Source organism: Canis lupus, chromosome 5 (assembly GCF_011100685.1).
Source record: "Canis lupus familiaris isolate Mischka breed German Shepherd chromosome 5, alternate assembly UU_Cfam_GSD_1.0, whole genome shotgun sequence".
Lineage (NCBI taxonomy): Eukaryota > Metazoa > Chordata > Mammalia > Carnivora > Canidae > Canis > Canis lupus.
In genome coordinates, this window is record NC_049226.1 from 34,951,177 (window position 1) to 34,976,628 (window position 25,452).

The 25,452-nt window shown below is 40.1% G+C and overlaps 1 protein-coding gene and 1 long non-coding RNA gene across 5 annotated transcripts in view; one reads left to right on the forward strand and one right to left on the reverse strand.

Moving 5' to 3' along the window:
• Positions 1–2,898, forward strand: part of LOC111095890 — a 57,496-nt gene extending 54,598 nt beyond the window's left edge. For all 4 annotated transcript variants that reach the window (XR_005359502.1, XR_005359501.1, XR_005359503.1 and 1 more), the window contains one exon: positions 1,071–2,898. This is a non-coding gene — a long non-coding RNA (uncharacterized LOC111095890). The remainder of the gene's footprint in view (positions 1–1,070) is intronic.
• On the reverse strand, positions 1,083–24,610 carry MYH4 (myosin heavy chain 4). Its single transcript, NM_001076794.1, is given in 38 exon segments — positions 1,083–1,235; positions 2,004–2,099; positions 2,202–2,306; positions 2,393–2,563; positions 2,654–2,779; positions 4,320–4,523; positions 5,091–5,399; positions 6,069–6,193; positions 6,287–6,452; positions 6,533–6,716; positions 7,980–8,176; positions 8,302–8,420; positions 8,905–9,031; positions 10,051–10,440; positions 10,523–10,613; positions 10,850–10,995; positions 11,193–11,369; positions 11,462–11,704; positions 12,814–13,069; positions 13,197–13,333; positions 13,428–13,551; positions 13,844–13,961; positions 14,058–14,145; positions 14,543–14,613; positions 15,470–15,779; positions 17,410–17,580; positions 18,099–18,248; positions 18,350–18,468; positions 19,050–19,188; positions 20,773–20,876; positions 21,007–21,105; positions 21,407–21,470; positions 21,626–21,718; positions 22,430–22,544; positions 22,637–22,664; positions 23,641–23,797; positions 24,178–24,321; positions 24,407–24,610. Coding segments are annotated over 38 exon segments (5,820 nt in total).
• Between the last annotated feature and the right edge of the window lie 842 nt (positions 24,611–25,452).

Consider the following 25,452-nt stretch of genomic DNA (forward strand, 5'->3'; position numbering starts at 1 on the left):
ATTCTGGTAACGGCTGTGGTATAATCTCAGTCACATTCTTTTTGATATTAGTAAATAAATTTCCTTTCTAATTCCTCCTCCTTTAAGTAGGTATAACAGGTTCCTTGGGCTTGGTAAAGCAGACTTGTATATAGAAATTAGGAATTATCTAAGAAGTTCTGTTCCTTTCCTTGAAGGAATTCAGAGAATTTCCCCCAAAGGAAATAAAACACATAATTACAAGATAACTGGGAGGTTTAAAGGCCATGAAACTGGCTTACTTTTTAGTGGTCTTCCAGTCCTTTCCTTGGACCAGTATTGCAAACCTGCTTGCAGTCTGCATTCTTGTTCATTGTCATCACTATCACCTCTAATCTGGACTATTTTCATAGCCTCAGCAGTCTCCAGGCTCTGGTCTTTCCTCTTCTGCACCATCCCCCGTGCAACTGACAGAGATGGGTCAACTCTCCTCATGAAATCTCACCAGGCCAATGCATATCCTGATTCCTCAGTACTACACAAGAGGCCATTCCCTTCCCTTCTGTCTCAGGCCTCATCTGAGGACCTCCTTGCTCTTTGAGCCTGTGCTCAAACTACTCTGATATCTTATGCTTGTTTTCTGTTAGAAGGACCAATTCCATTTCTCTTTTACGTGATACCTACCTACTCATCTTTTAGGAACTGTTTGAATTGCTGTCTCTCCTGCTGGCTTGAGCTCCTCAAAGGCAGAACGACTGTCATATCCCTGATGCCCACTTAGTATAGACACACACTTGGTTCTCAATAGAATTGGTTGAGTGGATTTGGGGATGCATTAACCACCTTTGTATCCTCTCAGAGAACTGAATTTCTTTTGCCTTCTTTTTCACTGTCCACACTCATTTTTGTCATCATCTGATTGCAAAGTTAGGAAGTTAACAAATGTTGAAGAAATGAGTTAAGTTACTATACCACTGCAGAACATGTAATTAAGAGAGACATGTATTTTTAGATTGGAAAGTTCTCTGCAGATTTTATTGCCTTGATGTTATAATGACATGCTTCGTGACAAAGAATTTCACATTTTGCACATTTCTTTGGTCACCTTTCAGCATAATAATGAATTACTCTTCAGTTATGACTTTCGTGTGAACCTCTCGGCTCTTCACCCGCAACTTGTTGACCTGGGACTCGGCAATGTCAGCCCGCTCCTCTGCCTCCTCTAGCTCGTGCTGGATCTTGCGAAACTTGGCAAGGTTGACATTGGATTGTTCCTCCTGAGACAAGAAACGCATTTCAGAGAACATGAATATTTGACATTTTCGGATTCTCACTGCCTTTGTTATGAGAAGCAGCTACTGGATTTACTTCATAAATGAGAAAGCAAAGGTTCTTTTATTTGGTCATGTACTTATTTGGGTGCAAGGCATCTCACACAGTCGCCTCTGTGAACAAGTGGGCTTACAACCCCCCACCCCCACCCCGGTTTTGTCTCTCTCACTTGATTCTCTTCCTGGCAAACTTAAGATGCTACAATGTCAACTGGAAGATCAAAGTAGTGGGAATCTGGATCTGTGAGACAAACTTTTAAAAGTAGGCACAGTGGTAGTACTGGGTGAAGAGAAACTTAAGAAAAGTTTCTGAATTAACAGGACAAGATAGATTATGAGAAAGGAGCCAAATGAAAAATGTTCTGATGGATTTGTTGTGAAGTTCATTTAACAGAGCTTAGACTTCAGAGCCCTCATGCGCAGCCCCTGTGAGTGCTGGAGATTCCTGGGAGTAGTGGAGCGTTACAGATAAGGGAGGGAAGTAGATGGTAACTAAGAAACATTTCTAAACTAACATGGCTGGAAAATTGCTTAAGGAGGTCTCCTAAGGTTCTAGTAATTACTGGTAAACATTTTTCATTCTGAATATTCATTTTCACATCTAATTTTGTACTCTTTTGCCTTAAAGAAAGGCTCTTAAATACTATAAACTAAAGACTCCACACAACCTGGGCCTGTTCCTGAACTTTTCTTCCTTATTGTGAAGCTACTCACAGCCTCTTCAGCTTGTCTCTTGTAGGCTTTAACTTTGGTTTGCAATTTGTCCACCAAGTCCTGCAACCTAAGAACGTTCTTGCGATCTTCCTCAGTCTGAAATGAGAGAGGTAGCAAACAGTGTTGTCACTGAAAATGACTCCTCATTTTTATTTTCTTGAGAGCAGTAGGCCTGAGATATATGGAATGGTGGGTCACCTGGTAAGTGAGTTCCTTCACTCTTCTCTCATGTTTACGAAGACCCTTGACAGCCTCAACGTTGCGCTTCTGTTCATTTTCAACCTCATTTTCAAGCTCCCTTACCTGGAAGAGAACAAAAGTGTTTAGCAGTTTGGCTGTAACTAGCTGCATGAGCAGGTGGGGAATTGAATGAAGTGATGGGCACCTACCCTGGCCTCCAGTTTCTGGATCTGTTTCTTCCCGCCCTTCAGGGCCAGCTGCTCAGCCTCATCCAGACGATGCTGCAGGTCCTTCACCGTCTGCTCCAGGTTCTTCTTCATCCGTTCCAGGTGGGCGCTGGTGTCCTGCTCCTTCTTCAGCTCCTCGGCCATCATGGCCGCCTGATCAGCAGTAAAACAAAACCAGTTGAGAAAGGGAAGTGAGAACATCAAGATTCAAGTTTGACGATCACCGTGCTGCCCTCTGCTCACGTCGGTGATGGCCTTCTTGGCCTTCTCCTCTGCATTGCGGGCTTCCTGGACGATGTCCTCCATCTCGCCCTGGATCTGGGAAATGTCTGTCTCCAGCTTCTTCTTGGTGTTGATCAGACTGGTGTTCTGGTTAAAATTTATTAAAAAAAGAAAGGGAAGCCCATTTAATTCTGTTTACATTTTCATTGACTAGTGTACTTAGGCAAAAATTCTTGATTCATAAAAATTTCGGGATAAAAACCAAATCAAAAGTTGAGTCTTAAGTTTTTTATCTGTATATCTGTTAATGAATGTTTTCTGAAATTCTTCCAGGTAGAATTTGATCTTTGATACCAATGGTGTTTGACTATTATCAGTGACTGCTTGTAAGCATGAAGCAGAATCCTGACTCAAGAAAAAATTTAAAGTGCTGTACCATGTAGCACCGTGTAGCTCATGGAAAATGGATTACTAATTTTTAGTTGTCCATTCATGTTTGGCTGGCTTTATATTTAAAGGGCATACATAGCATCACTATTGGTACAAAATGAACCAAGCATCTGTTATGTTTTGGAAAGTTGATAGTATTTGAAATATTTAATCAATTCAAGGATACTAAGAATGAGTAAGAAAAATGTATTTGAATTTGAATTTAAAATTATTTGTAGTAGTGTGTGATTTTAACATTTCCATGATGGCTATTTCCTTTATTGCAATTTTTAAAAAGTATATCATAATATATGTTTATTATAAAAAGTAGAATATACAAATTAGCAAAATAAGAGGTAAAGAATAAGTATTGTACTCGCACTACCCAGAGATAACCATTGATAACACTTTTGTTTATCCTTCTGGATATTTCCTATATATATATTTTTTTTAAAGATTTATTTATTCATTCAGAGTGAGCGAAGAGAGAGGCAGAGACACAGGCAGAGGGAGAAGCAGGCTCCATGCAGGAAGCCCGATGCGGGACTCGATCCTGGGTCTCCAGGATCACACCCCAGGCTGCAGGTGGCGCTAAAACCGCTGTGCCACCGGGGCTGCCCTCCTATATATTTTTAATAAAAATTACCATCCTTTATATATTATTTTTAAGTTGCTCTTTTCACATTCTATTTTGTGAACTTCTTTTCATGGCAATAGAAATGCATACCATAATGGCTGCTTATTATAAACCTTCTAAGGATATACCACCATTTATTTAGCACATCCATTATAAACAACAAATGCTGAGTACCAGTAACTATGGCCTCTATGAATTTGAATGAAAAGCTTCTTTTTATATTTCATGTAGTTAGCTTTATGTGCATACAGGATACAAACAAATAACTTGGTGGTGTATTCTTTTTCGTCTGTCTTATTTGCTTATCTATTTGCAGCTTAGAGTTGCAAAAGACAAGATGGCCACTAATGTCATATATATGGTTATTATTAGATAGCCTTCTCTGCTTTTTTACAGAAGTTTCTAGACCTCTAAATTTTTTCAAATCAACATGATTATGTGAGCACATAAATATACCTGTGAACTGGCTAGGCCCCTGTATGTCTTAGTAATATACATTTTCCAGAACTTCAGGAAAGGACCCCTACCAAAGTTACTCCTTACTTTACAAGCAAGCTTATCCCCTCAAATTATCTTCAACTTTAGGAAGTACATTTGCTCAACTATTGTCCTGAACCTCACCTGGGTATGCAAGAGTTGCACACGCTCACTAGCATCCAGAAGTTCTTGCTCTGCCACCTTCCTGCTTCTCTCAGTCTGTTCCAGCAATGCCCTTAGCTCTTCAGTCTCAGCCTGCATCAGATTAGCTCTGCGCTCTACCATTGCCAATTGTTCTTTAAGGTCATCTTGGCCTCTGATGGCATCATCCAAGTGTAGCTGAGTGTCCTACACAGAAAAAGGCAAAGACTGTTACTCATGCTTCAGTTATAAATTTAGAGTCACATACACACTTTGTTCTCAATAACTTAGAGTATGATTAGAGAGGGAAAATCTGCAAGTCCCTTTTTTTTTTTTTTTGCAAGTCTCTTTAATGACAAGTATTTGTAGCCTAGAGTAGCAGATCTCCTCAAAAGAACAGGGTTGTTCTATTTTAGATATTGAGCCATAAAAGAATAACCACGGCTAAAGCTACAAAATTTCAGATCAAGAAAGCATCCTCAGGATGAGCTACTTTAATGATGTTGTTTTATATGTTAAACAAGTATAAATATATATTTTTAAAATATATGTGTATATATTTATATACATTATACAAGTGAAGTTTATATAAATGAAGTGATTTTGAATTGTCTTCTCTTCAGTCGACAAAGTGAACTTTGTCTTAGACTTTCTGGATTTCTTTAGGTGTGTTTGTAAAATTTTCAACTGACTACCATATTATTTCGATTTATGTCACATCAATTACAGTTACACCCAAACCGTATAACACCATACATGTTTATCCCGGTGTACCTTCAATATTCCTTGCGTGTTTCTAAGATTCCTTATTGCCTCTGCAGCCTGGCGATTGGCATGGTTCAGCTGGATTTCCATTTCATTGAGATCTCCCTCCATCTTCTTCTTGATCCGCAGGGCATCATTCCTGCTCCTGATCTCAGCATCCAGGGTGCTCTGCATTGACTCCACCACTCTGAGATGGTTCCTCTTTAGCTGATCTATCTCTTCATCTTTTTCAGCAATTTTGCGGTCAATCTCAGATTTCACCTGGTTTAACTCAAGCTGGATGCGAAGGATTTTGCCTTCTTCATGCTCAAGAGATCCCTTTATGAAAAGCAAGTTTCAGGTTACTCTTGACTTGTGACCCTCTCAGGAGTAATCTGAGGTGTAATCTGAGACCGGCCCCTATACTTAGAGGGGACAGAAGGACCAAATTAAGAGGCAGGCCACTCCAGCTTGGTAGTGGCAGTTTAATCAGAGCAAAGGGAACTTACATGAGAGGCTTGTCTTGGGTGGCAGGAAGATGAATGGACCCCCGCATCCGCCCACCAAATTCTAAAAGCTTACAAAGGGGCCTTAAGTAGATTTAGTCACATATACCATATAGGAGTTCTCAACACCACACCACTAGCTCAAGGCTGTGTCTTTAGAGCAACCTCTGGGAGCAGGAGAGGGAAGTGGAACCCACATTCCTGGGATGGGGGACAGTCCATCGGCAGTCACATCTTTCTGATGGTGTTTTCCTGATTGTTACCTAAAGAGCTGCTTGCTGTTTGTGTTGCGCATTATGATGGTTTCTTGAAGAGGGCATTAAAAAAATGCACAAACTTTCATACATCTTAATTTACCCTGTTAGTTCTGCATTCCCAGGGAACAGTACAGTATTTTTCACTGAATGAGTTATCCCCTGCAGCTTTGCAACACGATAACCCTCAGCTGCTATTAATTTTTCAATTTATTTGTAATGCATAAGTGAGTAAATGGAACATGTACCTCTGCTTCCTCCAGGGCAGCCTGTAGTTCACTCTTCTCTTGATCTATTTGTTTCTTTACTTTCTCTAATTCGTGGATATGCTTTCCCCCCTCTGCGATCTGCTCTGTCAGGTCAGAAATCTCCTCTGTGGGTTAATAGTAAAATACCACATTCAATTGAGAGAAATAAAAACTTGTCTCCCTACCATTTTTGAAATAGAATGGTGACAAAGACTTACGCTGCAAGTTCTTGTTCTCTCGCTTCAGGGTTTCAAGGTGATCCAGGGATTCCTCATAGGCATTCTTGACCTTGAACAGCTCAGTGCTGAGAGCCCGGGCCTCCTTCTGAGAGGCCTCCAGTTCAGCCTGTGTTTCCTCATACTTCTGTTTCCACTCCGCCAGGACCTGGAAGTACATCAGAACTAAGCCTCTGTAATCAGGAATGAGGTCACTTCCCCCCAGGAAAGCTGGTCGTTGTGGGTCACCTTGTCGAAGTTCCTCTGCTTCTTGTCCAAGGCAGCACAGGCCGCATTAGATCTCTCCACGTCAATCATGAGGTCCTCCACCTCACTCTGGAGCCGCTGCTTTGTCTTTTCTAGAGAAGAGCATTTGGAATTCACAGCCTCCACATGTTCCTCAGCTTCCTGCAGACGCTGGGCCAGCTTCTTCCTAAAATGTTGGTCAGTGCAAGTTACCAAGAGCAGGTTTAGAGCTACCACAGTGAACTTTATAAAGCTGCTGACCAGGAAAGCATATTTCCCCCAAGATTCTTTGCTTCTATGTCCATAAATTGTTAAGGTTTTCTAAAATGTCTTCTTAGTACCCATTTTGTCTCTTTAGTTTTCCCTAGTGAATTTTTATCTTCGTATCAGGGGTTGTTGAACATATTCATGAGGCCTTTTTCATATGTGTGGTGGTAGTGTGTGCATGCATGTGAGAGTCAGAGAGAGACTGAATGGGCCTATCTGATTATACAGTGGTAGAGACTGCTATCTTCTCTTTACAGACCAGTGCATGTCCACTGAAGAATGGGCCAAGACCACAGCCCTCCCCACGCACATCAGCTGAGTGAACAATGTAAGGACATGACAGCTGTGAACAGGAGACATATCATCAAAGAATGCTAGGACTAGATAGTGTTCTTAAGTGTTTTTTAACATATTACTGTTCATAAATGAAACTGCAGCCCAAAGTGATGCATGTGAGGTCATAGGATTAATCACTAACTTTTTGGGTCTTGTGCCCCGGCCATTAAATACTGCTCCAGAATTATATTTTCCAAAAGCCCTCCAAAGTCTTACTGCTTCCCTCACTAGCTAATACTTCTGTGAAATGCTCCCTCTGCAAATGCCTGCCAGACCCCCTCATTCAGTTTAATTTTAGCAACTACTGAAGATAAATCTAATTTAGAGAAGTTTCCTTCACTGGGAACATAATGATTATTTCCCTTCCATGTGTCATTCCCATGAGTTTTATTCCATAACAAGTGTGTGTTATTAGTAAATCAGTTTATTGATACTGATTGTTAGTTAAATAATGACAGAGTATGATAGTCTTATTCTGAACTTCTAGATAGGGAAACTAGTTATTGTTAATTAGAACATTCATAATAATATAGCACTATTTCCATTTTTCCTTATACTGAAAGAAATTCTACTTAATTCTTAAAGGGTGTACTGATAATTTTTTTTTTCATTTCAGTGGAAAGAAATTTAAGATATTTTTGTAATAGACCAAAATGCAGGGAGAGCTGTGGTCTTGGTCCATTCTTCGGTGGACATGCATGGTCTATAAGAAGATGATGGATTCCACAACTGTGTAATCAGATAAAACTTTCCTTTTGTCTTCATGCTTGAAATATTCTTTCTTTTTATTATTTTTCCTTCACTAATTTTAAACTTTTCTTTCTTCCTCTATCATTAGAGCCCGTACTTAGCCTCCTCTAGCTCCTCGGTGCGCTGGATGGCATCTGTCTCATATTTGGTCCTCCACTGGGCGACCTCACTGTTGGCCTTGGACATTGACCTCTGCAGCTCAGCCTTGGCCTCCTGCTCCTCCTCATACTGTTCCCGCAGCAGGTCACAGTCATGGCGGGCTGATTGCAGTGCATGGGCTAAGGCATTCTTGGCCTGGACCAACCAAAAAGTGTGCATTGTACATTTATGTTCTAGTCATTGATACTCTCTAAGGGAAGTTCAAAGGATGTCATGCTGCAAAGTTAAGTGATTGAAAGTCTCGACTGGAGAATTTTCACCTTAGACTCCTCTTCCAGCTGCCTCTTTAATTCCTCAATCTGTTGTGTAAATGCTTGTTTGCCTCGTGATAGCTGAGACACTAGAGCTTCTTTCTCATCTAGCTGTCGTGAAAATTCACCTGTGAAAGACAAAACATGAATGATTTAGTTCTGTTGGCTAGGTGAAGACTAATTTAAAGAATGCTGTAATATTAGAACTCTTACTCCAGTAATGAAAAGAATAACTTAAGAATTTTGATGGGGTTGAGATGGTTATTTCTTGCTTTTTCAAAAATGTGAGCTTTTTTGGATATTTTAGGTCCTTCCTTCCTTCCTTCCTTCCTTCCTTCCTTCCTTCCTTCCTTCCTTCCTTCCTTCCTTCCTTCCTTTCTTTTAGTAATGCTGAGGCAACAAAAATCTCAGTCCAGGGAGCTTAATTTTCTTCCAGTTATAGCTTATAATCATTCTTTTTACTGTCTCTCAATGAAAAGAAAAAGGAAATACAAATTAATGATAAATGGACATGTGTAGCTAAGAAATGATGGCTGTTCAAGTGCATTCACAAATGGAGGCTCGCCTTTGGTTCTCTGGCTCTCTGTGTGCTGGCCGCATGTGCCCACTGACCTGATTCTGTGTGCAAACGAGCCTTCTGGGCTGACAGCTCATTGATAAGGCGTTGTTGTTCCTCTTCCTTTGTTTTCACTTCACTAAGCTGGTCCTCCAGGGTGCGGCATGTTTTTTCAAGGTTTCCCTGTGGTGGGAGGTGAAAAACAGAGAAAGATGATACATTTTTATTTTAAGACTGGATTTGGGGTAACTGCTTATGAAAAGGAGCTGAGTTGTATTTACTTTTCTATTCACTCCAAAGCTCTGCATGGTACCTTGGATGTAGAGGCACATAATTTGGGCCATAGGAATAAATAAATGGTTATGAAAAGTAGGTTATTGTCTTTGGAAAACATGAACATCATTTAAATTCTGCATCATGTGGAGTATGATTTTTAGAGAATTTTTCCCCCCTGAAATTACATTCTTTCATGGTCATAGTGACAAAAGTTAACATGATTTCTACAAATCAGATAGGAAGATCAAAATGATTCATTTCAATATAGTGATGCCTAATAGACATAATAGGAATAATTTAAAAATAAAGTAACATTATAGCAACAATGTTGACAATAGCCAAACTATGGAAAGAACCCACATGTCCATTGACAGATGAATGAACAAAGAAGATGTGTATTATATATACTATATATATAATACTCAGCCCTTAAAAAAATGGAATCTTGCCATTTGCAATGACATGGTTGGAACCGGAGGGTATATGCTAAGTGAAACAGGTCAATCAGAGAAAGACAATTATCATACAATCTCATGGAATTTAAGAAACAAAACAGAGGATCATAGGGAAAGAGAGAAAAAAATGATGAAATCAGAGAGGGAGACAAACCATAAGAGACTCTTAATCATAGGAAGCAAATTGAGGGTTGTGGGAGGGGAGGGGGGGCAGGGGGATGGGGTAAGTGGGTGATGGACATTAAGGAGGGCATGTGATGAAATGAGCACTGGGTGTTATATATAAGGACTGATGATTCGCTGATCTCTATCTCTGAAACTAATAAACTAAATGTTAATTAATTGCATTTAAATAAAAAAGTAAAATGAGATAACATTTAAAGTTTGTACAGTTAGATTAGATATATTCATATATAAAGTATCATTTTGAATCTTGCAAATAAAATGGAAAGGGGACAAGTTCATAAAAACCTTGGCTTTGGAGACCGTCTCCATGTTACTGGCAAGGTCATCAATCTCCATCTTCATCTCGCTCTTCTCCTTCTCCAGCTTCTGCTTGACCCTCTGCAGGTTGTCTATCTGCTCCCCGAGCTCGGCCACGCTGTCCGCGTGCTTCTTTCTCAGGGTAGCCGCTGTGGCTTCGTGCTGCAGGGTGGCCTCCTCCAGGTCCCTGCGCATCTTCTGGAACTCGGCCTCCCGCTTCTTGTTCATCTCAATCTGGGCAGATGTGGCCCCGCCAGCTTCTTCCAGGCGCTCGCTGATCTCCTCCAGTTCCCGGGAGAGGTCAGAGCGCTGCTTCTCTGCTTTGGCCCTGGAGGCGCGCTCTGCCTCGATTTCCTCCTCCAGCTCCTCGATGCGGGCCTGGGAGTGACACATGGACATTAATGCTGACTCACCGCAGCTTTGATTCCTGTAATGCACAGAAGTGGAGGCTCTTCCTCACCTGTAACTCCTTGATCTTTTTCTGTAGCTGCATTGCTAGAGCCTGCTCATCCTCAATCTTGCTTTGCAGATTGCTCATTTCAAACTCTTTCCTGTTAGAGGAGCAACATATAAGCTCTCCATCAATTCTCTTACCAGTTTTCTTTCTCATGAATAGTGGAATGTCTTTATACTGCTGTGTTAAGGATCTGAATACTATATATGTTTTTATAAGTCAATAATATACCATTTTCATTAAAAAAGTCTAAGGTACCATTTTTTCCCCAGTGTGCCCTGAAGTAATAGTTTAGAGGTCTTTAAAACATATATTTCACTTGAATTGACTCACTTTTTGAGTTTCTCATCGAGTTGCTGCTTATCATTTTCGACATCCATTGTGGATTCTTGGGCCAACTTTAGGTCTCCCTCTAGTTTCCTCTTGGCTCTTTCTAGGTCCATGCGGAGTTTCTTTTCTTGTTCCAGAGATCCTTCAAGCTGAATATATTGTGGATTTTATTTATTTCAGTCCTAAGGCACTGAGCCATATGGTACTAACCATCAAAGGAGAATTTTAAAAGATACACCAAATAGCATGGGAATTTTAAGTATTATTTTCAAAGCCACAGTGAAGGGCTTATGAGCATGTCATAACTGTTTATCTTGAGACGAAATACTGTGTTTTTCACACTTACATCATCCACTTGCTGCTCTAGCTTGGTTTTAGCTTTGGTCAGGGTGTTGACTTTGTCCTCTTCTGCCTGCAGGTCATCCAGGGTCTGCTGGTGGGCCTCTTGGAGGGCCTTCTTCTCCTTGGTCAGCTTTGCGATGGTTTCATCCAGGCCTGCCATCTCTTCTGTGAGGTTTTTCACCTTGAAAAATTAAAAAAGAAATGATACCTGCTCTAAAGCAGCTTAGTAGGGGGGCAGAATCTCTCTGTGGTAGAACAGAATATGTTTCATACCTTGTTCTCTGTGGCATGCTTCTCCTTTTCAACCTTGGCCAGGGTCAGCTCAAGGTCATCAATGTCTTTCTTGAGCTCTGAACACTCGTCTTCCAGTTTCCTCTTCTTGGCCGTCAGCTCAGCATTGATCTCCTCCTCATCCTCTGCTCTCTCAGTCACCTCCTTGATCTTGGCCTCCAGCTGGATTTTGGTTTTAATCAGCTGGTCACATCTCTCCTCTGCATCAGCCAAGCCATCTGCTTCCTAATGAGAGAAATGAAATGATATAATTTGAGCTATATCTATAATCACACAGTAATTTATTAAAACATGGATATTTCTGTGACTTAACCAGTTTGATCAACACAATGCCAACTTTATTTATTTTAATTTTAATTTTTAAAGATTTTATCTATTCATGAGAGACATGGAGAGAGAGGCAGAGGCATAGGCAGAGGGAGAAGCAGGCTCCCTGTGGGGAGTCCAAGGTGGGACTCAAATCTCAGGACCCCTGGATCACGACCTAAGTCAAAGGCAGACACTCAACCCCTGAGCCACCCAGGCACCCCCATATGCCAACTTTTAAAAGTCTAATGGACAAAATGTTAGTACTTTTAATGTATTGATTATAATAACAGATTTCCTCCAATATCCATGTATGGAAGGTCAGATCAGGAAAAACTAGTCTTTTGGGAAAATCTACACCTGTGCTACTTTGGAAACGTTACTTATTAATTCTAGGATTCTGTTTCCTCACATTCAAGGGAGTTAATAATTTAACCTTTCCCTGCCCTGGTAAGAACAACATAGCCTCTATTTATGTACACAAATATCCACTAAGGAAAGAACAGTCTCACCTAAGAGAAGGTTCTGTAAAGAAAGGAAAATGTCCATGGTCATCTTTACGACTTTGCTCATTGGGCAGCCTGGGTGGCTCAGCGGTTTAGTGCCACCTTCAGCCCAAGGCCTGACCCTGGAGACCTGGGATGGAGTTCCACATCAGGCTCCCTGCTTGGAGCCTGCTTCTCCCTCTGCCTGTCTCTGCCCCACCCCCTCTCTATCTCTATCTCTATCTCTATCTATCTCTCTATCTCTATCTCTATCTCTCATGAATAATTAAAATCTAAAAAAAAAATGACTTTGGTCATTGATGACCGTACTGTGTATGAATGTGCCTATGATCAGACACAGCATAATTGGTGACTTCACATCTATTGCTTCTTTTGGTCTGAGTCTTCGTATTTTTGAATGACAATTGCAGCACTTGGGCTAGTGGAAACCATTGATCAGAAACCTTAAGCTAAAACTTTTTCATATCCACTCCACAGTATATGGAGGTTAAGAAGTGGTTGAGCCGTGCAGTGGACACTCACAGATTGAACTTGGAGCTGCAGGTCATTTTTCTCTTGCATCAAAGCTACCATCTTCTCTTCAAGCTCTTTCCTTTTTGCCTCTGACTTAGCCAGCTCTTCCTTGGTCTTCTCAAACTCTTCCTTCATGTTGGCCATCTCCTTTTCTGTCTCTGCACTCTTGAGGAGTGGCTTGATCTTGAAATACAGCTTCATCCAGGGCCAGTGCTTGACATTCATGAAAGCACGGACATTGTACTGGATGCAGAAAATGGACTCTCTGTAGGAATAATAAAAAATGCAAATAAGGAATGATTGGACAGTGATTGTCGCTCAACAGAAGTAATGACTGTATCATATTCAACTATGAAAATGCAGAGAATGAGGACTTGGATTCAGTCCCTCACCTCCTCTCCATCATCTTCTTGAATTCCACCCTCATCAGATAGCCCCTGCACACGGCTTGGGTGCGTGTGATGAGTTGAGCCAGCTTTTCATCTCGCATCTCCTCTAGAGTTCCCAACAGGCCAGCTTTAAAGAAAACCTTGCCAGAGAACAAGCTAAATATGTTATTTCCACTCATGAGAAAGTCCAAAGGTGATGAAATTATGATAGAGATAGATTTAGGTTGATGGTACCTTGGTATGACCGAATTTGTACTGGGTGTGGTCGATGTCAATAGACCCTAGAAGTTTCTCAGAAGCCTTCTTACTGTCAATGAACTGACCCTCTGGGATAGCACTCGCATTTAGAACCTTGTATCTATCAGAATATAAAGAATGTAAAAGTGTGGTTTTTCTTCTTACTAGCTATCATTGAAAATATGTAGAATGAGCTTTGGAGAAAAAAATTTTCATTAAAATAATCAAGCAGTGCTTTAGTTGAACCTTGGGAAAATATGTTTAAAAACTTACGATAATATAAAGCAAGCCTTCACTCTTTTAAGATCACCTTTCAATTAATTGCATTTCAAGGAAGTTAGGAGATGTTTGAACGGTGTGGTGATATTGATCTAGACTAGCACATTGAAAGGGAAAAATAATGAGACACAAACCTCTGTTTGAAGTCTGCATAAAGAATCCTGCTTGGGAACCCCTTCCTGCAGATGCGGATCCCTTCCAGCACACCGTTACACCGCAGCTGGTGCAGGACAAGTTCATGCTCCATGGCCCCTTAAAAGAAAGAAAAAAAAAAGGATGTGTTTTCTATTGTAGTAGTCTAATAAGAAGTTACACTGGAGTCTTACTTGGATATCAATAATGTCTTACCAGGAGTTTTAGTTTCATTGGGAATGAGACAGCGTACAAAGTGGGGATGAGTGCTCCTCAGATTGGTCATCAGCTTATTTAAATTCTCCTGTAAATCATATGAAAAGTTTTGAAGTCCTTTTTTGTTGCATCTACATAAGAGTCCCTGTCAATGATCTGTACTTAATGTGCCCCATTTCATGAATAAAGTAAATATAACTGACTGCAGTGATTGCTTTTAAGAGAGGGTTTGATTTCATGTGAAATTTGCTCAACACTAGATCTTTTAGGTTTGGAGTTTTAAGGGGAACTGATTCATTTATTGTAAGGACTAGAAGCACATTGTGGATTTTTGTTTTGTTAAATTTTTCCTAACACATTTTTCATTTTACTTTGTACCGCATTGCTTTTTTTCAGTTTCACCGTAGATTTCTTTTAAAAAGTTGCTTAAAGTTATATAATTTTGTTACAGAAGTTATCTTTTGGCATTCAAGAATATACTGTACCCTGAAAAGGGCTGACACTGTCTGGAAAGAAGAACCCTTCTTCTTGCCACCTTTTTTTCCACCGCCACTTTCTGAAAAATAAAATAGAAAAATTAAAACTATTTGCAATAGCTTTTTAAGTACTGTCCATAGGTACGAGGACTACCAGAATTTCTCCTGGAATTTAAGTTTGCACTCATTCATTTGTATCATTCCTGTTTTTCTTTCTGTATCTTTCCTCCAACTATAGAATAGGAAAATAGAAGCATTGGCTCACATTATAAGTATTCAGGAAAACAACAGTAAGAGAACTATGGATTAAAAGGGCAGAGATGGGGAAGGGATGGGCCTCCTCTCCTCCAGATCAGCAAAGTGAGTCCCCTGAAGGAAGTGTCCAAGAGATGGAGTAGTACTGTCCTCTTCATGCATGCTGGTCCCAGAGAACCGGCAAAGTTGCATACTTGGTACCGGGTGGGTAAGCCTCAACTAACCTGCAGACAGGTCTTATTTCCTATTTGCTTTTGCTTCTATACTGTCACTTCTATCTGGTCCTAGGGGACTTAGGAGAACAGAACTTCAATTCCTCAAGCACTATTGCCTTGACAAAGGATTTCCTCATCTCCAACTTAGCTGGATCCTTGAAGGAACCAGTACTATTAAAATAGTAGAAATGAGCTGTATGATCTTGAGCAAGTCATTTATCCTCTAAGTGTGTCTGCATTGGTGAAATGAAGCCATGAACAAAACGATCCATAGTGTCAGTTTTATCTCTGAAAGCTTATGATCATGAGACCATACCACACTTATTATAAAGTATCCTTCCTTTCATTAAGTCTATATTGGCCAGTGTTTTTCATGTTTGGTTTTGCTGTAACTATATTGGTCTCTGATAAAGCGTATATTTCTGTTTTGTGACTCTGTGAAGATACTAATGATGTTAAGAATGACCTGCTTCAGCACTTTGTCCCCCAGCAAAGAGAAGAGCCAGAGTCTTCATTCCAGACTTCTGGTATAGCCCAACCACGGTCTCATTCAGAGGGTCCTTGTTCTTGTCAAGCCAGCCAGCAATGTTGTAGTCCACAGTGCCTGCGTAGTGGACTAGCGAGAAGTGTGCCTCTGCCTTGCCTTTGGCAGGCTTGGGCTTCTGGAAGTTGTTGGACTTGCCCAAGTGCTGTTCATACAGCTTGTTCTTGAAGGAGGTGTCTGTGGCCTTGGGGAACATACACTCTTCTTCCAGGATGGAGAAGATGCCCATAGGCTGAGAGTAGAAAAAAAGGGATGATAATAATGAGTTCCTCAGAAAAATATGCTCCAGTAGTTTATGCATACTTGGTAGAAACCTGAAAATGTTCCAAAAGGAAGATTTGGGATGATAAGAAATTAAATAAGTATGATCCTACTTTATTGCCTCTTCTCTGCTACTGAAAGGTGATAAAATAGTCATGTACCAAGGACATATGGGAAGTATGTTTGCTAGAAAGACTCAATTAAAAAAAGAAGAAGAAGCCCATCTGTGCCATTTGGCAAATTTTATGTTCAGAGTATAAAATTAAATTCCAAGACTACCATTTCAAAGCTGAATTCTTTATCCTGTAAATGTATGTATCTAAATGCTTTCTTTCTTCTTGACAATGTAACTTTCTTCACCTTAAATCTAGACATGACAAAAGTATGAAGAGGAGGGCGAGGGAATGGGGTGACTGAGTGACAGGCACTGAAGGGCGCACTTGATGGGATGAGCACTGGGTGTTACACTATATGTTGGCAAATCAAACTCCAATAAAAAATATACAAAAAAAGTATGAAGAGGAGAGAAATTAAGGATAATGATTAAAAATTACCCATTCCCAGGAGGAGGGTGCATCTCATGCTGTATCATTAGAACTCTTTGTACTCTGAGCAGTGTTCCCTTCTCCATGGTGGAGGTAAGTGATGATAATTTAGTTTTGCTTTGTAAGCAGATTGACTCCTGTTTCAGTGGCAAGTTTGATATAAAAGACTAATAGGAAATCCAATGTTGATGATTTTGCTTCAGTCTTAAATTGTCTCCTTAAACTATTTTGATGTTCCAGGAACTGAGTACTGTGTTGTTTTCATGAATAGCAGAGATATTATGTCACCAAATTAAAATTATTCCTCAAAAAAAAAAATTATTCCTCAAATTGAGTAGACCTAGTCTGATGTGATACTCTCATCTTTAATATTTTTGTGTTTGCTTTTCCTTTCCCACTGCTTCAGGTAGTGTTGACATATAACTATATACTTTTTTGGTATCTATGAGTTCCCAATACACATTTGAAATTGTTTAATGTTTTCACATATTCAAAACTGATAGAATTATTGCCCTATCTCCTAGACAAAGGAGAATTCAGGGTTCATTTTCCAGGCAAGAACGTAGAGAGGTTTGGTGTTTATTCAGTAGTTGTCAGAGGTGTTAATGCCTGCAGTAAGTGAAGAGCTACCCTTCCAGCCTGGAAGACATCTTGACACATTCTGTGTTGATACCCATGAAGGATGATCCATGCACAACACACCATCATGGAATCGCCAGGATCAATGATAGTACTCAGAGGCCTAGCTGCAATTTCATTCCTTTCTCCCCTGCATGTGAGATTATGCAGGAACAACAGTGAAGAAGAGTGAAGTTATAAGAGGGAGAAACATGCATCTAGGTGTCTGTGTATATGCCTGTTGCATTGCAGTCATTTTTCTATGAAAAACTATTCATGAATAATACATCACTTGCAACACATCAGACAACTGATCAGAGTACACAAGCATGTCATCAAACACCACTGCTTGCTCTTTGAGAATTGGGATTGCAGTTAAGCATAAGGAGGTGGACAGTTTGTTTTTCATGTACTGAAGGCTTGAAAAGTCACACAGACCTTCTCAATGAGTTCAATGCAAGCAGCCAGGTCCATCCCGAAGTCGATGAACTCCCACTCGATGCCCTCCTTCTTGTACTCCTCCTGCTCCAGCACGAACATGTGGTGGTTGAAGAACTGTTGTAGCTTCTCATTGGTGAAGTTGATGCACAGTTGCTCCAGGCTGTTGAACTATAGGAGAAGATAAGGAAATTACAACTTAAGTATTTGTACCTATAGAGGAGCTACTAATACTTTCTTCTGAATTTAAGGGATTTTGGTTTATTAAATTACAAATGTTGTTCACATTGTTTTCTTAATATATGACATGATTCTAAAGAAGGTGAATTAACTCCTCAAATACTTTACTTTTTGCATGAAATCAATAGGGAAAATACTATTAACTAAGGAGATCTTTAAATATTCTCTTAGAGTAATTTAAGAAAGCATTTCTCTACCTATCTGTTTGGATCCAGGATAAATGTTGAATATTTATTAACTTTTCACAGACCATTCTCTGAGACTTCTAGACTTGAAAGAAACGTTCTTTCTTTATACCAATTTACTACTTGTTTTGAATCTCCTTAGAGGCTCTTCTTTTCCACAAATTCCATTTTGTACTTTTTATACAGATGATTTTGAATGCTCTAAGAAAATATCAAATGACTGGGGATTAGCATTTGCTAATTTTCTGTCCGTTCACTACTCACATCAAAGATCTCAAAGCCGGCGATGTCCAGGACCCCGATGAAGTACTGCCTGGGCTGCTTGGTGTCCAGCTGCTGGTTGATGCGGGTGACCATCCACAGGAACATCTTCTCGTAGATGGACTTGGCCAGAGCACCCACAGAGTTGTACACCTTCAAGAACAGTGATGGTTTGGTTTTTTGAGTTGAACACAGTCATGGAGCCTTGGGTTTCCTGTGGCTCAGACAAATCAGGGGGGTTCAGTCATGTTTACCTGCTGCACAGTCTGGCCTTTGGTGACATACTCATTGCCAACCTTGACCCTAGGGTAGCAGAGGGCTTTGAGCAGGTCAGCAGAGTTCAGGCTCTGGAGGTAGGCCGCCTTGTCAGCAACTGCAAGAACAAGGCAACAGCGGTGAAACCAAGCACAGCTTACACAGTTTAAGGTGTGAAGGGTAATGACAACAAAAAAAAAAAAAAAAAAAAAAGGTTTTGCTTGAAGAGGAATATATGCAAATGTGACAAAACCATTTGTCACACTAATTTTAGTCAATTTTTTTTGAGTGGATAATTTAGAATGTAGGGAATTGATGCTCTATGTGGTATTTGAAATATAGCTAAAGTAGACCACAGATAAAAATAATTTGAGAAATTCGAATCTAGAGGAGTAGTGACAGGAAAATTCTAATCGTTTTTTTTTTTTTTCTTCCAGTGTATGTGGGCATGGAATTTATTAACTGGAATAGAAAAGGTTTTAATAAGATGGTAAATACTGGCTAACAGTGAGTCTGTGAAAAATGGAATGGGCAGAAGTCACACCTCCACAAACCTCAGTTGTGTAGAACATGCATGTGTTATTTCTGTCATCTAATACTTTTCCCTGCCGTCAGGTCAGGAAAGTGAAAGCTTGGCCCCTGCCCTTGAACTGATGGTGTCGGCTCTGTCAGCTGAATGATGTGAGCAGGGAGCGGTACCTTCCGTGCCATCTGGCTCAGCCTGCTCCTCCCTCTGCTTCTGCTTGAACTTCATGTTCCCGTAATGCATTACAGCCCCCGTGAGCTTGTAGATGGCTGCCTTTTCATCAGGGCTAAAACCCAGGATGTCCACAGCACTCTGTGGAAAGAATTGAATTTAACTCAGCTCCCAGTTAGCACCACGGCAGACACTTTCAGGACACTGGGGCCTGCCTCCCCACCTTCTCATTATGTCTTGACTAGTACCTTGCTGTTTTCAAAAGGCAATCATATTCTTCAGCACTTTGTTCCACAAAACAGTATCAATAGGTATGCATCAGTTTCTGATTGAGTCATGGGGACAGTGAAGATCTTGTGTGACCTGTCCATGCTCACCTGGCCAAGAAGCCTTGACTTTGGATGCCAAGGCCAACACTCTTCCTGTTTCTCCACATTAACGAGGCCTTGCTCCATAGGTTTCTTATCTCATGGATTTCCTTTGCCTCACAAATCTATTGCCTCCTTTTCGTCCTGTGATGTCCGAGTCAAATATGGAATCCTAGCCTGTCTCCCTGGATGTTATGATGGATGCAGTTGGGAAGAGGATATGAGGAGAAGAGCAGTGGCCCTTGAGTTTTTCCCTGTGTGCATCTCTGATACCAGGTTGCAGCTCAGCTGGCCATGAGATGCCTGGCAGTTCACCTGGTTGTTACTCATACAGGGAAGAGACATTTGTGAAAAGAACTCCTTTATTGGAATATTGTTGTGTCTTTTTTCTCTAGCAGGTTTTGATCACCTTCTTAGTTGGCCATGCTAGGCTTTGCAAAGGCTCATGCACTGGAGACAAGACATCAGACAAGGCAGGGGGAGTTCATTTATATAGTACTCAAGTCTCCTAAGACTCTTTCTCCAGATTATTTTACCTCCAGTTACAGTTCACTGACTTAAACCATTTAAAACACCTAGAAATTAACAAAGTCTTGGAGCAAGACTATAATGCTTTTTTTTTTTTAAACTTCTGACACTAGAGTTTATTTCTCAACTCCTTAACCCTTTTGGACATATGAATAATAATGAGGCAAAGCTGGTAAAAGCTGATATTTATGAGATGAAGGCACATAAATAGTTTATAGATTTTTTGAAAATAATATTTTAAGAGAAGAAGTGTTTTTTTGTAAGCAACTCTTAATCCTATCTTGGGAATGTTGGGATACTACCACTGGTATTAAAGTTAATCAAAGAAGGTTGACTATTAAGAAATGAGAAAGAAAACATGAAATATGTATAAAGTATATGTATAAAGAAAATAAGCCAAAGAGTAATGATCCTTAAAAAAAAAAGAGGGGGGAGGTGGAGAAAGAATCTGTAGTTCCAGAAATGAAAGTAAAGGCTCACAGAGTCCAAAAAGAGAATTTTTGAGGTTAGAGAATTCATTTCTTCAAATGTTGTATAGAGGGGAGAGGGGAATACTGTTAGCCCACAGAGTTACATTTGAAACAAAACTTGTGTTTACATCTGACTATAGAGGAACTGTGGAAATACCATGTTCTATTATTAAAGCTTTCTGATACCTAGGCTGGAGGGCAGGCATTGAAATATCCTATAATTTTATTCCAAGGGTAAGGAAGTCTGGAAGGTAATATTGCCTATATTGCCTTTCCATGGACGGCATTCACTCTGTGGTGAGGAGTGTTGTATACTGCAAGATGAATTTGTTTCTTCTTGTTCTGTACCTATTACTTACATCGGTGGCTATCAACTCTTCCTGATCATCAATGCTGGGCACCGTAATTTCACCTTGACTGACAAAGGCAAAGTCATATGGGTTGGTGGTGATCAGAAGCATTTCTGTACACATGAAGAAGAACAAATGTAGACAGAATTACTTTGGTCATCAAAAACATTTTAGGGGGATTTCTTACAAAAAAAAAAGGGCTTTTATTCTCCCTGGTAGAAATAAATCATAGATACTTCTTACCAATAAGCTCTGGTTTCTTGTTGGACATGATTTGGTAAAATATGTGGTAGCTTCTTTCAGCCTTTAGCTGGAAAGTAACGCGAGATTTCTCTAGCAGATCTAGAAAGTCAAGTTGAGTGCACAGAAAAGAAAAGCCACAATGGAAAATTAAGCATACGAAAAGTTCATACAATATGATAACAAGATTGTCAATATAGTCCCCCAAAGAAATATATTGTCGGGCAGCCCCGGTAGCTCAGCGGTTTAGCGCCGCCTTCAGCCCAGACCTGGGATCGAGTTCCATGTCGGGCTCCCTGCATGGAGCCTTTTTCTCCCTCTGCCTGTGTCTCTGTGTCTCTCATGAATAGATTAATAAATAAAATCTTAAAATATTGTCAGTCACTAATCCTCATTAACTTACATGTTTCAATATCTGCAGAAGCCAGTTTGCCTGTTGCACCAAAATGGATCCTGATGAATTTACCCTTAAAAAGGCAAAGAAAGACTTTTTGTACATTTTCAAAGGCAGACAAGTTTTTTTCTTTAGCTACAGACCAAACAGATGGGAAAGATATTGATACCACATATACAGAAGTGTCAGTGCTGATCCTCACATGATAAGGAAGACCAGGAGACTTACAAAGCGAGAGGAGTTGTCATTCCTTACGGTCTTGGCATTGCCAAAGGCCTCCAGTAGAGGGTTGGCGCTGATGATCTGATCTTCAAGGGTCCCCTTAAGAGAAATGAGTAAGATAGATAAAGAGACCCCAGGAAAGGTGAGTTGCAGTCCGCTGAAATGCCTTTCCATTAACTTCCTCCCCTGCTCGGTTCCTCACTCCCAGGATTCTGTAACTTTTGGGTGAGGCTGGCTGGCTTGCTTCCTTTTTCTTTTTCCCTCTCTCCTTGTCTATCTTTCTTTTCCTTCCTTCCTTCCTTCCTTCCTTCCTTCCTTCCTTCCTTCCTTCCTTCCTTCCTTCCTTCCTTTCTTCCTTCCTTCCTTCCTTCCTTCCTTCCTTCCTTCCTCAAACACATTTCTTTCTTTTTTTAAAAGATTATTTGAGAAAGGGAATTTGTGAGCAGGGCTTTTATAAAGTGAATAGAAGGAAGACACATTGGGGGAGGGGGTACTCTAGTGATATGGTCTTAGGCCCATTTTTTCCCCTCCTAATAAATCGTTGTGAGAACTTCTTGGTTTTTGTTTGTTTGTTTGTTTGTTTTGTTTTGTTTTTATGATAACTTCTATCTATTGTACCTGGCAACACATCTATTCTCACAGCCCAGCCACCCAAGAGTTATTTTGCAAATTTTGGCATCACCTGGAATTGGTTGCTATGGCTCTGAAGAACCTTGGCCAAATTATTGAAAGCCTAGGATTTCTTCTTCTTCTTCTTTTTTTTTTTTCCCCCTAGGATTTCTTCTATTCTGGGATGAATATTGTACCTACCTGCATTTTGCCAGGAGTAGATTCCTCTTTTTTCTTCTCTCCAGTAATGGCAATTGTTGCAAAGTACTGGATGACACGCTTGGTGTTCACAGTCTTCCCTGCACCAGATTCTCCACTGTCAAGTCCACACAGAGGAAAAAGTGACAATCTAAGTAACCACTACAGTGATCAAAATTCAACAGAAAGAAAGGCATGAAATCTACATACGTAATCAGGATCGACTGGTTCTCACGATCTGTGAATGAGAAATTGGAGATAATTTGAAAAATATACTTTGCACATATAAGTTTTGTAAACTCAAAATTGTCTTTTAAAGCTCTCTCTCACACACTCACACATGAAAATTGTATCAATAGTTACTTTTCTTTTTTCACAATATTCTTTTTTAAATAAGTAGCAAAAGATGTGCTAAATAGTGTGTTGACTCCTGTTAGTGTGATAGAATATGTAATGCACTATTTCACCATACGATCTTTGAGGATAATTTATCAATGTCAGGTGAATACTAGTTCTGTGTTCCATTTACTCACTTGGTTCATAGTTCAAAATCATGTTATTAATGTCAACCCAAAGTTTTGTGTAGTAATTGTGATAACTTGTACTATGAGCTTTCAAAGCTTACTTTTTAGGAGAGATGGTATATTAGCTATAATTAAAATGCTTAGTTCATATCTAAATTTGGTTAATTTTGATCTGGAATATGCATTAAATAGTTTGGATTTTAGCATAGAAACCTAAGCAAAATTCTCTGTGCTTTTGAAACTAGTCCATTTTATTATTTTTAAAAAACATTTTATTTATTAATTTTAGAGAAAGAGCATGCATGAAGGGGAGATGTGGGAGGATCAGAGGGGGAGGAGTGGGGAGGAGAAAGAATCTCCAGCAGATTCCACACTGTGAGTGGAGTTTGACTCAGGACTCCGTCCCATGACCCTGAGATCACAACCTGAACCAAAACCAAGATGAGCCATCCAGGCACCCCTGGCCCATTTTATTCTAAATATATTTCCCCAATTATATTATATTATATTATGTACTATAATATAATATACTAATCGTATTAGTATACTATGATTATACTGTTATTACTATTATGTCTGTGCTGAACATTTTATTCTCCAAGTACTACCTCTGTGTCATCTTTGTTCTCAGTATATGTACTTTATAACTTTATAAATGGCTCTATAAATTATAATTATGGACTCACTCACCAGTCAGCATGAACTGATAGGCATTGTCAGAGATGGAGAAGATGTGGGGTGGGGCCTCCTGACGCTTCTTGCCTCGGTAGGCCGTCACCACCTCGGGGTTGTACACCGGCAGCCACTTGTAGGGGTTGACAGTGACACAGAAGAGGCCCGAGTAGGTCTGTGGGAAATGACAAGGTTGCTGTGTCAGCCGTCACCTCATTAATCTGCCTTGGAAATACTGCTTACTGTGCCAAATGAGAGGGACCTGAGTACTGTGTCAGTTGTTCTAAGACTTGATTGTCTCATTCCCTGGCTGCCTCCTGCCCACACGTGCCCTACACAATATGCTTCCTTTCGTTTGTCCACGAATTCAGCATTAAGTAGATGATTTGTTACATGAACATATTCAGATACTTCAGAATTCACAACACTAGCCAGATGATCAGTCTTAAACTTGTAAACAAATCAGAAAATAAAATCCTTAATTGGTTTTAGCTTAAGTCCATAGTTCACAGTCTTAAGTTAGCGAAAAGTGGAAAGGAAAATGGGAATGCTCACATAGATCATCCAGGCTGCATAACGCTCTTTGAGGTTGTACAGCACAGCGGGCTCATGCAGGTGTGTCATCATAGCCATGTCTTCAATCTTGTCATATTTGGGAGGGTTCATGGAGAAGATTTGATCTTCCTTAACTGTGACAGTCTGTTAAGAAAAGAAGGAGCTGGTGCGTGTGGTCCAAGCAGAAGAGGACCAGATATGCCTCCCTGTCCCTCCTTATGTTACTTACAGTCCCAGCTTCAGTCTTCACTGTCACCTTTCCCGCTTCCCTGCTCTGCACTGTACTTTTCACATAGGACTCCTTAGCATCCACCACAAAGACAGAATTCTTGGCATCAAAGGGCCTATTCTGGGCCTCAATCCGCTCCTTTTCAGACTTTCGGAGGTACGGAGCAGCCTCCCCAAAAACAGCCATCTCTGCATCAGAACTCATGGTTGCAGGTTACTGGTGGCAGCCCAGCACCGATGTAACTAAAGGGTAGAAACAGAGCTGGACAGTGACCCATGGTGAGGGTGAACGTTGTCCTGTTGGTGTCACACTCTTGTGTCTCACTGGCCTGGTCTCTTTCCTCAGCCCCTCCTCTAAGGATCATTGCTGCATCCTGTGCAGAGGTGCTGAGGGAATGGATCATGGGTTTGAAAACTTTATGTTGGGAGCTTAATTCTTGTGATGTTATAAGCCTCTGTTCATCCTCTGTGCTGAGAGCCTTTGTAGAGGAATATGGAGGAGTTCCTGTTGTGGTCAGCAGCATTCATGATGCCCCAAGTGTGCTCAGAATCTTTTTCTTTTTCTACTTGCTTTGCTTTGTTTTCCTTTTTCTACTCCTCTTCACCATCTTTTTTTTTCTTTTGACGTTGCAGTGATAGAAAGAAATGCAAAATAATTGTTTCCAATGACTTAACAACCTGAGCCTATTTTAAAAATTAAAATATTTAGTCAAATTTTTCTCCTGGTCCAAATTATTAAAATCAGATGTATAAATTGGCTCTAAATATTGTTAAAATTGAATAGATGAAAAGGTACATTTGTTCATTCAGGGGACAGTCTAGATTGAAAACATGTAGTAAGCACGAATAAATGCCTAGGTTAGGAGTAAACTATTTAGGTACAGGTAATAAAGTACAGGTAATAAAGGAAAAGGTAAATGCAACAAAAGTTGAAAATCCAACAAATGATTTGTTCTAAGTCAAAATTAAGTCTCATTCTTAAATTGTGAATGTAGTATTATCAAAACAAAAGATAACTTTAAAAAGTTCTTGGGAACAAACATTTGA